The 15,382-nt window shown below is 28.7% G+C and overlaps 1 protein-coding gene across 1 annotated transcript in view; it reads right to left on the reverse strand.

The window, feature by feature from the left end:
• LOC111620987 overlaps window positions 1–15,382 on the reverse strand; it is a 35,375-nt gene that overhangs the window by 11,951 nt on the left and 8,042 nt on the right. Inside the window, exons 2-9 of the mRNA XM_023363015.1 lie at window positions 13,158–13,292; window positions 11,803–11,947; window positions 8,796–9,461; window positions 7,074–7,090; window positions 3,583–3,834; window positions 1,828–1,952; window positions 1,756–1,764; window positions 110–604 (exon numbers count right to left, since the gene is read on the reverse strand). Coding sequence (XP_023218783.1) covers window positions 110–604; window positions 1,756–1,764; window positions 1,828–1,952; window positions 3,583–3,834; window positions 7,074–7,090; window positions 8,796–9,461; window positions 11,803–11,947; window positions 13,158–13,280 — 1,832 coding nt within the window. The 5' untranslated portion in view covers window positions 13,281–13,292. The remainder of the gene's footprint in view (window positions 1–109; window positions 605–1,755; window positions 1,765–1,827; window positions 1,953–3,582; window positions 3,835–7,073; window positions 7,091–8,795; window positions 9,462–11,802; window positions 11,948–13,157; window positions 13,293–15,382) is intronic.

Consider the following 15,382-nt stretch of genomic DNA (forward strand, 5'->3'; position numbering starts at 1 on the left):
CTTCTTCTTGTGTCGATTCCGGCCATCTTTGGACCACGTACAAACAACTAATTATGACTTGCTTTTCCCTCTTCCCTTCCCTTTGTTCTTCTTCCTTTCTTTCCAATACCTCTTCATTCTCTCGCTCTGCTGTTGTCTTTGCTCCTGAGTGAAGAGTCTTCCACGTCTGTTATTTTCCTTTTCCTGAAAACCCTTGAAGTTCTTTATTTTGTTTCTAAACCTTTCCCTGTTCTGGATATCTTCTTCCAATATGCCCATTTCTGCCATGTCTTTTTGAGTGTCATTGATCCATTGATTCTTATTCTTTAGGTTGTTGAAATACATAAAAATTTGTTTCGTTAGCCTATTTTCCCCCATTCTCTTTATATGCCCAAAGAAGCTTACTCGCCTTCTCCGAATTGTATCCGAGAGTCTTGGGATTTTTTGATAAAGCTCTTTATTGCTCCTTAGCACGTAGTTACCATGTTCATCTATTTTTGGCCCCAGAATTTTCCGAAGGATCTTCCTCTCTTTTTTCTCCATATTTTCTATTTCTCCCATTTTAAGAGTAGCAATACCTTCTGCTGCATAAAGTGCTTGTGGTTTTATCACTGCATTATAATGTCTAATTTTTGCATTAATGGAGATTGATTTTTTGTTGTAAATGTCTTTGAAAAGTTGATAGGCAATTTCCAACTTCCGTGTCCTGGCACAATTTGTTGCTTTAGACAACCCATTTAGACAACACACTAATTTATTATCTATATTATTTACATTATATTTCTAAATAAAGCACTGTCCATTTCTAAATTGTATTGGGTTGTTCGGAAAGTAATTTCGTTTTTTTTCCGTGGAAAAAAACATTTTTATAATAAATAAATATTTTGTAGAATTATTTATCGACCATTTTGATCAAATATTTGTCATCATCATTTCTGGTAGTAGCATGATTTCACATTCATAAAAGTTTTGATCGTTGCTTACAAAAACTGATCCAAGTGATTTTTGACATTGTCATTTCAAGTAAATGTCTTACAGTTAAAAAAAATTATATAGACCGGAACAAGTAATAATCTGAGTGTGCTCGATCTGGCGAGTATGGTTGGTGCGATGGCACATCCCATCTAAGTTATAACAGTTTTTGACAAGTTACCAAACTTGTGTGAAATTTGACATTATCGTGACACTACACCCATTTTGTTGATCAATTCTGGCCGCCTTTTCTGTTTAATGATATTACTCAATTTGTTTACTCGATGGCAATACACTTTTGAATAAATTGTTAAATTGTCTGGTAAAAGCTCCAAAAAAAAAATTTCCTTAAAATCCCACCAAAGATAGCATCTCTCCTTAAGAACATGTGGAACTCATATATCGAGCTTTGAAATGAAACCAATTTGTTTCAAGTACTCAAACAGTTCAATTTGACAAATTTAATCTCTTAGTGATTTCACGTGTTGTTATTTGACAGTTTGCTTCAATCAGTACTTTTATTTTGTTTTCATTGGCTTCAATTGGCCATCTGTAACGTGGTGCATCTTCAATACTGAAATTGCAAGAACAAAATTTTATAAACCAGTTTTGGCACTGTTGTTCTGTCAGCACATCTCCACCATACATATCACATGTGTTTTTTCTTGCTTGAATGGCATTTTTATTTTTTTGGTAATAAAAAAGCAAAATATGTCAAAAATGCTGCTTTCGATCTTCCATATTTGATGAGACACAAAAAATAAACAATTGCACAAAATCAAACAAAATTTTTTACAAATAAGCCTTAAAATGCTAGCTGTCAAANATAACATTTAATAAAACACATTTTATATTCATTTTAATTTAAGTTACAGCTAATTTCCATTTACCGTTTGTACTTGTACAATTGATGGGCCAGAAAATGTAGGCGAAGCTGTTTGAACTGTCATAGGAGTTGTAGCTACTGCTTGGATGCCAGTTCCACTTTGCACAATTTGTATCTGTGACATTAACAAGAATTATATATCAAATAATAATTTAGTTTTATAAAAATAAAAACATAAGTTTTAAATTTTATCAACCTAAACTATTGTTACAAGACTCATTTTATTAATATCACAAAATACTGGATATTTCTGAATAACTTATGTAAATTAATTTAATGTTTTTGAATGGGAGCTGGAATCAATTTATTGTTTATAACATTGAATTTTATGGAAAAACTAACTATCTACTTATGAATATTCAAGACACAAATGTTTCAAGAACAAATTATGTTTGAATATAAACAAGTGCCTGCATATAAATAATGCCAATTATTTTAATAGCCCACAGTAGAAAATTTAAAGTATTTTATTTGGTAAGTAGTATAGTTTAGATCGTAAAATGATGTTCTAGACCAGTGATTCTCAACATTTTTATCGTCATGGTACACTTTTAATAATTTAAAAATTTGGCAGCACACACGGTTACTTCAGTAAGTACTGTACCACAGGACAACTGGTGACATCATAACAGTGATTTTTAAATGCAGTTGGTTATTTAGGTCACATTTTCTAAACATCTTGGTAACTACCAGCAGTTACCAGTAACACCAGTTACAATTTCCAAATGCACCCTAGGAAGATAGAACTGATTGTACTACTTGTCTGACATTGCTTATGTATGGATATTTGCAGTGGCGGCACACTTCAACCACTGTGCCACGGCACACTAAAATGCAGTGGCACAGTGGTTGAGAATCACTGTTCTAGACGATATTTAATTATGAATAATATTTCTTATAAAATAATTCAATATGATTCTTGTTTCCTAATAACTTTCAAATTAAATTATTTTACTAATCTGACTACTTGGGTAAGTCTATGAAATTTTTATCTATATTTTCATATTTTATCAGGTAAAAAAAGTACAAATTAATGTTTAAATTATTCAAAATATTCTAATTCCTTATAAAAATGTAAAATATATTACTTCAAATCAAATCTTTTGCTTGTATCTGATAAAACTAGTAATTCTGTCAAAACAGAAGCTTGATATAAGCAATTTTTTTCACTTTAAAAAATATCTAATGCATTCTAATGTAATTTATCAACAAGTTTTTCAAAATTAATATCAGGAAATATTTTATTAAAACATTTAAATCATAACAATTAGTAAAAATTTTTAATATTAATCATATATAGGTAACTAATGATTTCTATTATATTAATATTTTCAAACTTTATCATTTATCCTTTTGAAAATTGTACACAAATTTTATGATTTATTAATTTTCCTATCTCAGGCTTCTTTTGTGAGAAAATTCTAATGTCTTAATGATTAGCAAATAAAAAATAAAACAACACTTCTATCAAACCTGAAACTAATTTAGATTGAACAACACTTTAAATACTTTTTCAACAACACTGTACATTATTCAAACAAACATTTTCACCCCTTTCATAGCCTTCGTCAGGATTTAACGTATAAAATGTTATTCAGACAAAAAAAAACAATTTAAAATTTTAACTCTTAATAATGCATTTTAAACTGAAACAAGCATATCATGCATGCAAATTAATGATTCTAAACCACTTATATAAAAATATAAATATTTTTATATATTGTGATATTCTACTTTTACTTTACCTGAGGAGTTGTTTGTAACTGATTCTGTGCTTGTTGATTACTTCCACTGGTTACATTAGTTGTTTGTTGTTGAAGAGCTGCTTGATGCTGTTGGGCTAACTGAAAATAATACTGTACTTGATCCGGATGCATTGTTGTTGTACGAATATTTTCATCTTGGCGTTTAGTAGGTTTTAACTCATCTCTTGGTACAATGTCAATTAAAAAATCAAATTGATCATATTTAGTGATGGCCATTGCAATATCATTTCTCTGTTAAAAAAATGTTTATTTACAAATTTATAAAAATAAAATTATGAATTAGGTATAAAAATATATCTATATCTAAAATGTAATGTATAGCTACTAAATATATTCATGAAACTACTAAAATCAAACAATTATTAATACCAAAAATTGCATATCATGAAATACAGTTTAACCCGATTATAATGTCATTGGATGTAACGACAACCCTAATATAACATCAAATTTTTATCGGTCCTACAATTTTACTATACTAGATAATGTTAAAAAACCCACTTGTAACAACATAAAACCCTGTTTTAATGTCATATTTGAAGCATTCTCAAATTTACAAAATTAGATTACAAATTTTATTTAACAAAGAAAATACTACGTGTTCAGTCCTAGGGTCAGAGTCCACTTACCAGAACAACTGTGGGTGGTACTGTCACCACCTGACTTTAGTGGGGTGAGATTCACCACCCTTTAAACGACGTGATAGTGGGTTAGTCTGCACAGCTCTTATACTCGTGTTGTAGTTTAGCATCAAATCAAGTACAATGGCTAGCTTAAAAAGGAAAGCGTTAATGTTAGACTGCAAAGTAGAAATAATTAAAGCAGTTGAAAGTGGAAAAAAAAGGCAGATGTATGCAGAGACTTTGGTTTAGCAAATTCTACAGTGCACACAATAATAAAAAACAGAGAGAAAATTTTGAAAAGTTTTCAAGATGGCAAGGGACAAGTGAAAAAAATTAAGTTATGTGAAAAAGCCAATATTGATGACACTCTAATTAAGTGGTTTATAAATTAAGTGGTTTAAAAATATGATTAGAAATTGCAGCCTGGCATTTCAATGTCATCACAATAAATAATTGCTCATTGTGTAAGCATCAAAATAACACAAAATGAGTGTTTTATCTATTGAAATCTTAATAAAGAGCAGTTTTTCCTCTTTGAAAGATTAAAAAATATAAAAAATAGGCAGTTTCCAAGTAGAATCTCTTTCAAACATCAGACTAAATATTATCTTAAGAATAACACAGATCACATGATTTGTCTCATTAAAAGTACACTTAAATTACTTTTAAGTGTACTTTTCACTATCATTTGAGAGTTAAACCTCCTTTCCAAAATTTACAAATTTTTAGATTTCTTCCATCTGTAGATGAGTAGACATTTTGATTATTTAAACACACAAACTTTTATACAGATGTTTTCTCTATTGCATATGTTCATTAAAATTCACACCAAGCTTTTTTTAATATGATTCCATAACAGTTAATGCTAAAATAATTCTCAGGGAAATTCAGTAATTTTTACTAATATCTTTCATTTTCTAACTTAAATCAATAATTCACTCTTTGTTATTTATATAGTCCCTTTCATGTAATGTATTTCATCCAACTTTCTGATTTTTATAACATTAAGAATTTGTAGAAAAAAATAAAAGCTAATCAGCATTACATAGCTGAAAAGGGCTTTTAATATATTCCTTGCATATCTCACATCATCAAATATTGTCATATTTGATGATGTGAGATATGCAAGGAATATATTAATGCTGAATTTTTAGCAATTCATAAACAATAAGATATCATTTCATGAAATTATTATTATACTGATAAAGTATTAATGTCACACAATAAAGAATTTTAATACTCTCAGATTTGTAGTCTTGTTATAAAATATGAATTTAGATCAAAACTTCTAATCATAATTAATTTTAAAATATAGAATGTGGCAGCATCCTCACAATTAAATGGCATCATCAGTTAGATAATTTAATTATTGAAATCATTTCACAAAATTTTAGTCATTTTGTTAAAATTTTTAATCATTTTTATTTTTCTTTAATCTGAAACATTTTTTTTTTCTGAACATCTACAGCTTTCAGCCACCTCCACTTGAAACTGGCCTGCCTCAAGTCTCCATTTCAATGTCATCTAAATGATGATGCATTGTCATTTTATCAAAATATGATTGACTTTTTCAGAAATTTTACTGGTAGCAGTTTCAATTTATTGCCTTGATTTTAGACACCAGTGTACATTATCATAACAAATCACAATACAGTTTAGATTGAAGTACAATAATACCTCAGTTTTTGTCAGTTGTCTTGTATTTTGTTGGCATGCCCATGTGACCTCGTTGCTAATTCTGTCAAAACAAAGGGTAACCCATGCATTTACCTGCTCAGTTTGGCCTTGTTTCTCATTGTGTGAACATTATTCCATGTGTCTAGCCAAACAATTCCTCTATGATAGCAGGATGGCTGAGCTGTCAAAGTGGCAGCCTACCGCTCTGGGGATCCAGGATCGAATGCAGAAGGAGAGAAAATCCCTAGGAATTTTTCATGGAGTGATCTATCTGGATATGTTGGGCCCATCCGTCATCACCTGGCTGCCCCATTGTGGTCCTGGCCAAACCCATAATGGGCTTGCTAAAAGAGGCCCTCTTAGTACCCACACGGTGGAGAAAGTTAAAAAAAAAAAGCCAAACAATTTCATTGCTTTCCTTTCCTTTTAGCTCCATCATGAAACAAAAGAAAGTTTCCAGAGCCATCAGGCCTTCAAATGCCATGTTAAATGTTCATTTATTCTTTACATTAGTATTTTATATTCATTTTATATTAATTTCTTATTGTGTTTAGTATTAAACACTATATTTATTCTCTATAAATGTGTTTTTGATATGTATTTTGAAGTGTCTAGAATGAATTAATTGGATTTACATTGATTCATATGAAAATAATTGCCTTGGTTTTCATCGTTTCAGATTTTGCTGATCGTTTTCGGAGAGATTATCAACGAAAACTGATGTATCACTGTACTATAGAAATTTACCATAAAAGTATAATGACAAACACATCTTGCTTACTTTTCCAGCAGATAGTTGTCTACATTACAAACATTTTACAAAACCAAAAATATTTGTAATGCATATAGCTGTCTGTTGGAAAAGTAAGCAAGATGTGTTTATCATTACATTTACATTTATTCAAGTTTAGATAACTCAGTTTTAATATAAAAGGCAACTCTAGTAATTAAATACATAAAAAAAAGAATCCAAATATTTATAACTATACAAATTACAAAAGTTTAATTTTTCTTTTTTGANTTCATTTTATTTACAGTATTACAGTACTTATGTATTTTATTTATTGTTTTCATGTTTTAATTTATTATTTAAAGCATTTATGTTATTTTTATCTTAAATTATGTGTATTTGCTGTTAATCAAAATAGATATGGTTTAGGAACAGATTACTTCATCTTCTATCATTTCTAATGGGAAAAATTAATTACAATTTAGAGTTTAAACAGTCTCCTGGAATGAACAAAATTTAAAGTATGAAGCACCACTATATTTGAAAATTTCAGTAAAGTTCAATACATATAAAACACATTTGTTTGAAATAACAATATTCTGATAGTATTTTCAATTCAATGTTGTTGATTCAGAAGTATTACAATCTTCTACTATCATATTTATGCTTGTATAGGCCACAAACTACCCTAAACTTCTTGTCATAGTCTATATTTGAGATAATGAATAATTTTAAAACAATTTAAAATTTTAAAGCAATTCATTATCATTGTCTTTATATACCTTAGGACTTGTAGCAAGATTCTTCGGAGGATTTAGGTTGCCAGAGGCAAGAAGAAAAAGGGGGGGAAAAAAAGCAAAAAAGAAGAAAAGAAGGGAGCTGTCTGAGGCCCCAACTAAGAGGACTATAAAAATTAAAATCAATGTCTTCATAAAATAAAATAAAATACTCCTCAAACCTTTAACCAGAGTGTTTCTGTTTTTAGAATTGCGAAGAGCCCAGGAGGAGGAGCGACCAAAATGTTCGCAATTCTAAAAATAGAAGCACTCCGGTTAAAGGTTTGAGGAGTATTTTATTTTATTTTATTTAAACACCGGTGTGTAGAGAGATTGTATCAATGTCTTCATTTGAAACTGACAGCTATTGTTTATATTCTTCACTTGAAACTTCACTGTTACTACCAGTATCACTTGATATGATATTTTTCATTATAAAAGTGAATCATATATTCTGACATTAATCCAATAATGTTTAATTCAATTCATTAATCACATAAACTTTGTAAATAAAGAATTAAAATTCATAATATCTACTATAATATCTAACAGATATTTTCTTTGTAAATCAACTCTTACCAAATATTAATAAAGGATTATTCATTTATCATACAATCTACAAATTATATTCTACAGACACAGCACAATAAAACTCATTACATTACATTATTTATACAATGTATTTACATATTTTTTATCCACAATCCAGCTGATACAGGATCAAAACAATACTCATAATCATGTGTGTATATGCAATGTTCTCTTTATTTTATCTATCAGTTGAACTAATCATTAGCTGCACTAAAATCTTTCCATATTTTTAGCTAATTCTTCTGCTTTATGATGCATTAATAGTCCATGAACAGGTGCAATTTTTTCATAAGCATTACTAAATCAATTGCATTGACTCATTTTGGTACCTTTTAATAACATTCTAAAATTTGAAGTTTGCATTTCTTATTTGCTTTTTCCATTATGCTAAAAGGTATAGTATAGAATTATACTTTAAATAATGATGGAGATAACAGTCTTCATTAACCAGCAAACAGCTAGCCTACAAATGCAGTAACAATGTGCAAGAAATTCAGATTTAAATTACAGTACTGTATACAGTATTTAGTGCAAGATTAAAACTATTATGAACTTCAATTAGAAATTTGTTTATTTAAAAATTAAATATAATTTAATTTTTAAAATATAAAAAAAGTGAAATCAACTAATTTAGTAATTGCATTCACTGATTTTTAAAATATCAACTTTGTTTTAGAAACATTGATTATTTTATATTTAAAATTTTACGTATCTACTTTTACACACTAATCTTCTTCTTCTTGTGTCGATTCCGGCCATCTTTGTACCACGTACAAACAACTAATTATGACTTGCTTTTCCCTCTTCCCTTCCCTTTGTTCTTCTTCCTTTCTTTCCAATACCTCTTCAATCTCTCGCTTTGCTGTTGTCTTTGCTCCTGAGTGAAGAGTTTTCCACGTCTGTTATTTTCCTTTTCCTGAAAACCCTTGAAGTTCTTTATTTTGTTTCTAAACCTTTCCCTGTTCTGGATATCTTCTTCCAATATGTCCATTTCTGCCATGTCTTTTTGAGTATCATTGATCCATTGATTCTTATTCTTTAGGTTGTTGAAATACATAAAAATTTGTTTCGTTAGCCTATTTTCCCCCATTCTCTTTATATGCCCAAAGAAGCTTACTCGCCTTCTCCGAATTGTATCCGAGAGTCTTGGGATTTTTTGATAAAGCTCTTTATTGCTCCTTAGCACGTAGTTACCATGTTCATCTATTTTTGGCCCCAGAATTTTTCGAAGGATCTTCCTCTCTTTTTTCTCCATATTTTCTATTTCTCCCATTTTAAGAGTAGCAATACCTTCTGCTGCATAAAGTGCTTGCGGTTTTATCACTGCGTTATAATGTCTAATTTTTGCATTAATGGAGATTGATTTTTTGTTGTAAATGTCTTTGAAAAGTTGATAGGCAATTTCCAACTTCCGTGTCCTGGCACAATTTGTTGCTTTAGACAACCCATTTAGACAACACACTAATTTATTATCTATATTATTTACATTATATTTCTAAATAAAGCACTGTCCATTTCTAAATTGTATTGGGTTGTTCGGAAAGTAATTTTGTTTTTTTTCCGTGGAAAAAAACATTTTTATAATAAATAAATATTTTGTAGAATTATTTATCGACCATTTTGATCAAATATTTGTCATCATCATTTCTGGTAGTAGCATGATTTCACATTCATAAAAGTTTTGATCGTTGCTTACAAAAACTGATCCAAGTGATTTTTGACATTGTCATTTCAAGTAAATGTCTTACAGTTAAAAAAAATTATATAGACCGGAACAAGTAATAATCTGAGTGTGCTCGATCTGGCGAGTATGGTTGGTGCGATGGCACATCCCATCTAAGTTATAACAGTTTTTGACAAGTTACCAAACTTGTGTGAAATTTGACATTATCGTGACACTACACCCATTTTGTTGATCAATTCTGGCCGCCTTTTCTGTTTAATGATATTACTCAATTTGTTTACTCGATGGCAATACACTTTTGAATAAATTGTTAAATTGTCTGGTAAAAGCTCCAAAAAAAAAATTTCCTTAAAATCCCACCAAAGATAGCATCTCTCCTTAAGAACATGTGGAACTCATATATCGAGCTTTGAAATGAAACCAATTTGTTTCAAGTACTCAAACAGTTCAATTTGACAAATTTAATCTCTTAGTGATTTCACGTGTTGTTATTTGACAGTTTGCTTCAATCAGTACTTTTATTTTGTTTTCATTGGCTTCAATTGGCCATCTGTAACGTGGTGCATCTTCAATACTGAAATTGCAAGAACAAAATTTTATAAACCAGTTTTGGCACTGTTGTTCTGTCAGCACATCTCCACCATACATATCACATGTGTTTTTTCTTGCTTGAATGGCATTTTTATTTTTTTGGTAATAAAAAAGCAAAATATGTCAAAAATGCTGCTTTCGATCTTCCATATTTGATGAGACACAAAAAATAAACAATTGCACAAAATCAAACAAAATTTTTTACAAATAAGCCTTAAAATGCTAGCTGTCAAAATATATAATGATAATACGGTTTAGAATGAAAATGGCGGGAAAAATAAGACTAATCCGTCTAGTGGTAAAAAAAACGAAATTACTTTTCGAACAACCCAATAGAATAATTAGTCTATTTCTAAATATTAAAAAATTAAATACAATAATAAAAACTGTAAGACATTTTTATATTTAATAGTTAGTTGAAAAAAATTGCTAAAATTTGAAACAAACTTTAATAAATGAGATTCAAAGTTTTATCATTTTATATCATATTTTTTTTTCACCTGAAGATCAATGAAAATATAATTATATATAATAATTAACTTGCAATGTGATTCTTGATTTATTGTAAATTTCTGCAATTTGAAAAAATTATATTTTATATAAATGTTTTATAATAACAACTGAGATGGAATAATTAATATACTTATATTAATAATGAATTAAAGTCAATGGAAGCAATAATACTTTGTCACAAAATTAATAATGAAAAATCAAAATGTTCTCTATTACATATCCTAAACATGACAATTTAAATACTAGAATATTTTATTTTAAAAGAAATCCATGTATTATATTTAATTATATATTTGAAAATTCAACATAAAAATTGTTAAGAAGTAATTTCACTTTAATCTGAAAAATATTTTAAAAATATCCTGCAAATACATTAACTACATAATTTAAGTGACGTTTTATCAAATAATTTTAAGCTTTCTAAAAGCATTCAATATTAAGAATCTTAATGACTGGATGATTTAATTTAAATTGGATCTGACTGTTCTACTAACATTGTTATTGAAAGAACATGGCTTATAACCATCATCATCTATTTTATCAATTGGATGTTATCAATTGTTTAAATGAAAACAAATTTATCATTTGTAACAATAATTATAAAAACCAAAAAGTTTTGTAATGTTATTTAATTTATATATTTTGTGATATATTGATGACAACTGATAACAATATCTGCAATTACAATAAGAAGGTTTCACTGTATTTTATTTATATGTTATTTTATTTATTTAAAAAATTGGAATAATTTTAAATGATATATAGTATATGTACCCATTGTTATACTCTTTTATTAAACTTTTTCAGAAAGAAAACCAAATATTTGAAATTTATATTAGTTATAGTTTAAAAAATATATACAAGCTTAAATATAGTTGTGTATTTTCAATCATTTATGATTTTTAAAAACATTGTTTTAATATTTCTTCCTTTTTGAGAATGACAACAAAAAACAATTTTTTTACATGTATCTTTAAAAATATTTTCCTGTACAGATAAATTAGCTATATTGGCCTACTTCCATAGTTAAATCACTACAGTAATGAAAAGCAGTTAGCATACTTAAATTGTCAAATAATAAAATTACCTTTACTTCATCATCTAATTTCATAATTTTCTTAATTCTTGCAAGAGGGAGCTCTTGATTTTTGAAATCATTCTGAAATGTTTAAACAATAGATATATATAAATAAATTTATCAAAACTAGCTACTATTAAACCAAATTTTTTTCATAATGCTTTTTTTCAATTATAAAAATAGAAAAATTACAGCTACAGTCAAAATTTGATATAATGCCGCCATCAAAATATTAATGAATGCTTATGAACAGATATCTATAAATATTAAACAAAAGACCACCAGTACCTGTAAAATATTAAATCTAAGATTTTGCATTGCAAACAATGTTATGAATAAATCATAACATATATGGTGATCATAACTAAAGTTGTCCTATTCAGAGGACTCTGTAACTCCAACTAATAAGTCAATTGATACCAAAATTTGTGTGCATCCTTATTCAAAAAATTTGAAAAAGGACTTTGCAAAGAAAAATTTTAGTTACAAAACTGTCCATTACAGGATAAAGGACACTGCAAGCAAAGAAATGTGATATGCATAGCCACATGGAATGCAACTAAGACTTATGCCAACATTTCACTGATGACTAGGTGATTAATCATTGATTTCTGACTGCCTGGCCACCACATTCTGGGTCTGAATCCATATGATTTCTGGCTATGGGTCATTTAAATGATATGGTTTATCATGGTAATGTTGCAATATTGACTGACTTAAAGGACAGTACTATGTTGCATATGTGAAATATCATCAGCTATTGAACACACTATGAATCATTTTCAAATTTTATAGCTAAACAATGGGAAACACATTGGACAGTATTCCCTGCATCACTAAGCAATTTGTACAGCACAAACTGGTATGTTCCCATACCAACAAATAAATACTTTTTCATTGTGTTTCTGTTGTTTTTTTTTTGCAGCACCATTTACCTTGTAGCAGACTATTTTGGAACTAAGTTTTCTTTGCAAAATCTTTTTCTGCATTCTTTGAATAGCATGTATACAAATTTTGACATCAATCAGCTTATTGATTGGGGCTACAGACTCCTCTGAATAAGACAACTTATGATTACTTGGTATTACTAGTATAAACTCAAATATTCTATTGACAACATTTAAATATGTTATTTTTTGGTTTCCATACTTATTATAATTCTTAAGTAATCCAAAAATCTAATTCTCAAAATTCTAAAATATATTAACTATTATAATTTAGTAAATCAAAAAGAAATTTCATAATAGATAAAGGTCTGCTACCAGTATATGATCATAAAAGAAAATCTTACAGGTCCCATATTGCGAATTTCATCCATTGCTCTCTGCCAAAATGTTTCCAACATCTGATGAGCTTCAGTTTGTGCATGGCTCCCAGCAGTTGCTGTAGAATATGTTGCATCAGTTTGAGCCATTATTTTCTAACACTATAAAATATGTATATAATGTTTGTTAAACTAAATATATAATCATCAATCTATTAAATATAGTCTTAACTTACAAATTAAATTTTAAAAACAACAAACAATATGTATTGAATTGCAATATAATAACTCCATATTTATGGTATTGTTCAACAAAACTGTCAAAAATCTACAAAAGATAAATATATTAAAAAAAGCATATGGTGATAAATAAAAACACATTTTCATATGAATAAATTTTGCTACAGCATTTCTAACCATCATCTCTTTTTTCTTAATGGTTGCATTCAGCAGATTCAAGTGTCAGAACAGTTGAGTATTTTTCTGCTGAACACCTCTATAGTAGCAGTATTTCTGAGCATGCTGACTGCTTTGATGTTGCAGTTAGTATCAGAATTCATTTATCTATATGATGGCATACATTACAGTATTAATCCACTCAAAAACATTTATCAGCAACTAAAAACAAATATATGTAAGATAAAACCTAAAAAATATTCAATGAAAGAAATTAAATTCATTTTTAGTTTATGGAAAATTTCTAAATGATGATACTATAAATACAGTGGTACCTTATACTTTGACTAACTTCAAATGTTCCAGAGTTTGAACAATAAATTTGACCAGAGTTCAAATGCTGCTTCTACATCTGAATTGCAAAGGCAGTAAAAAATGTACTCACTGCATAAATGCCTTCTATTTTGCATCCAAGTTGTCTCTCATTCTCACTGAGAAAATAACTCTTCCATTACATGTTTTCAGTGCTTTTCTCACTTTATTTTTGGTGTGTTGTTATATAGTATACATAACCATTACCTATTAACAATAATCCTACCAAGAAGAATGTGGAAGTAATGAAGCCTAAGAAGGATGTAATATTGACAACTGAACTGGAAAAAGAACTTACTGTAAAGCATGAAACCAGTACATACGTGGCAGCCATGTTTAAGATGTCAAAGTTGATGGTGTGCACATTTTTTAAGAATAAGGAAGCAATAAAAGCAGCAAATATAGCTAAAAATGTGATAATGTTAACTTCTAGGAGATCACATGTTATTGAGGAGATAGAAAATGCCTCGTAGTGCAGATAAATGAGAAGCAATTGAGGTGATGTCATCCCGAAGAAGTTTATTTGTAAGAAAGCCAAGCAAGCTGCATAGTGACCTTAAGAAATGGGATATCACTTGTCACTAAGGTACAATAAATGCAATTTTCATTTTATTATATATTATTTATATTTATGTATTTTATTTATTGTTTTCATGTTTTAATTTATTATTTAAAGCATTTATGTTATTTTTATCTTAAATTATGTGTATTTGCTGTTAATCAAAATAGATATGGTTTAGGAACAGATTACTTCATCTTCTATCATTTCTAATGGGAAAAATTAATTACAATTTAGAGTTTAAACAGTCTCCTGGAATGAACAAAATTTAAAGTATGAAGCACCACTATATTTGAAAATTTCAGTAAAGTTCAATACATATAAAACACATTTGTTTGAAATAACAATATTCTGATAGTATTTTCAATTCAATGTTGTTGATTCAGAAGTATTACAATCTTCTACTATCATATTTATGCTTGTATAGACCACAAACTACCCTAAACTTCTTGTCATAGTCTATATTTGAGATAATGAATAATTTTAAAACAATTTAAAATTTTAAAGCAATTCATTATCATTGTCTTTATATACCTTAGGACTTGTAGCAAGATTCTTCGGAGGATTTAGGTTGCCAGAGGCAAGAAGAAAAAGGGGGGGAAAAAAAGCAAAAAAGAAGAAAAGAAGGGAGCTGTCTGAGGCCCCAACTAAGAGGACTATAAAAATTAAAATCAATGTCTTCATAAAATAAAATAAAATACTCCTCAAACCTTTAACCAGAGTGTTTCTGTTTTTAGAATTGCGAAGAGCCCAGGAGGAGGAGCGACCAAAATGTTCGCAATTCTAAAAATAGAAGCACTCCGGTTAAAGGTTTGAGGAGTATTTTATTTTATTTTATTTAAACACCGGTGTGTAGAGAGATTGTATCAATGTCTTCATTTGAAACTGACAGCTATTGTTTATATTCTTCACTTGAAACTTCACT

The sequence above is a fragment of the Centruroides sculpturatus genome, unplaced genomic scaffold (genome assembly GCF_000671375.1).
Source record: "Centruroides sculpturatus isolate CEXI.00-Female unplaced genomic scaffold, Cexi_2.0 scaffold297, whole genome shotgun sequence".
Taxonomy (NCBI): Eukaryota; Metazoa; Arthropoda; class Arachnida; order Scorpiones; family Buthidae; genus Centruroides; species Centruroides sculpturatus.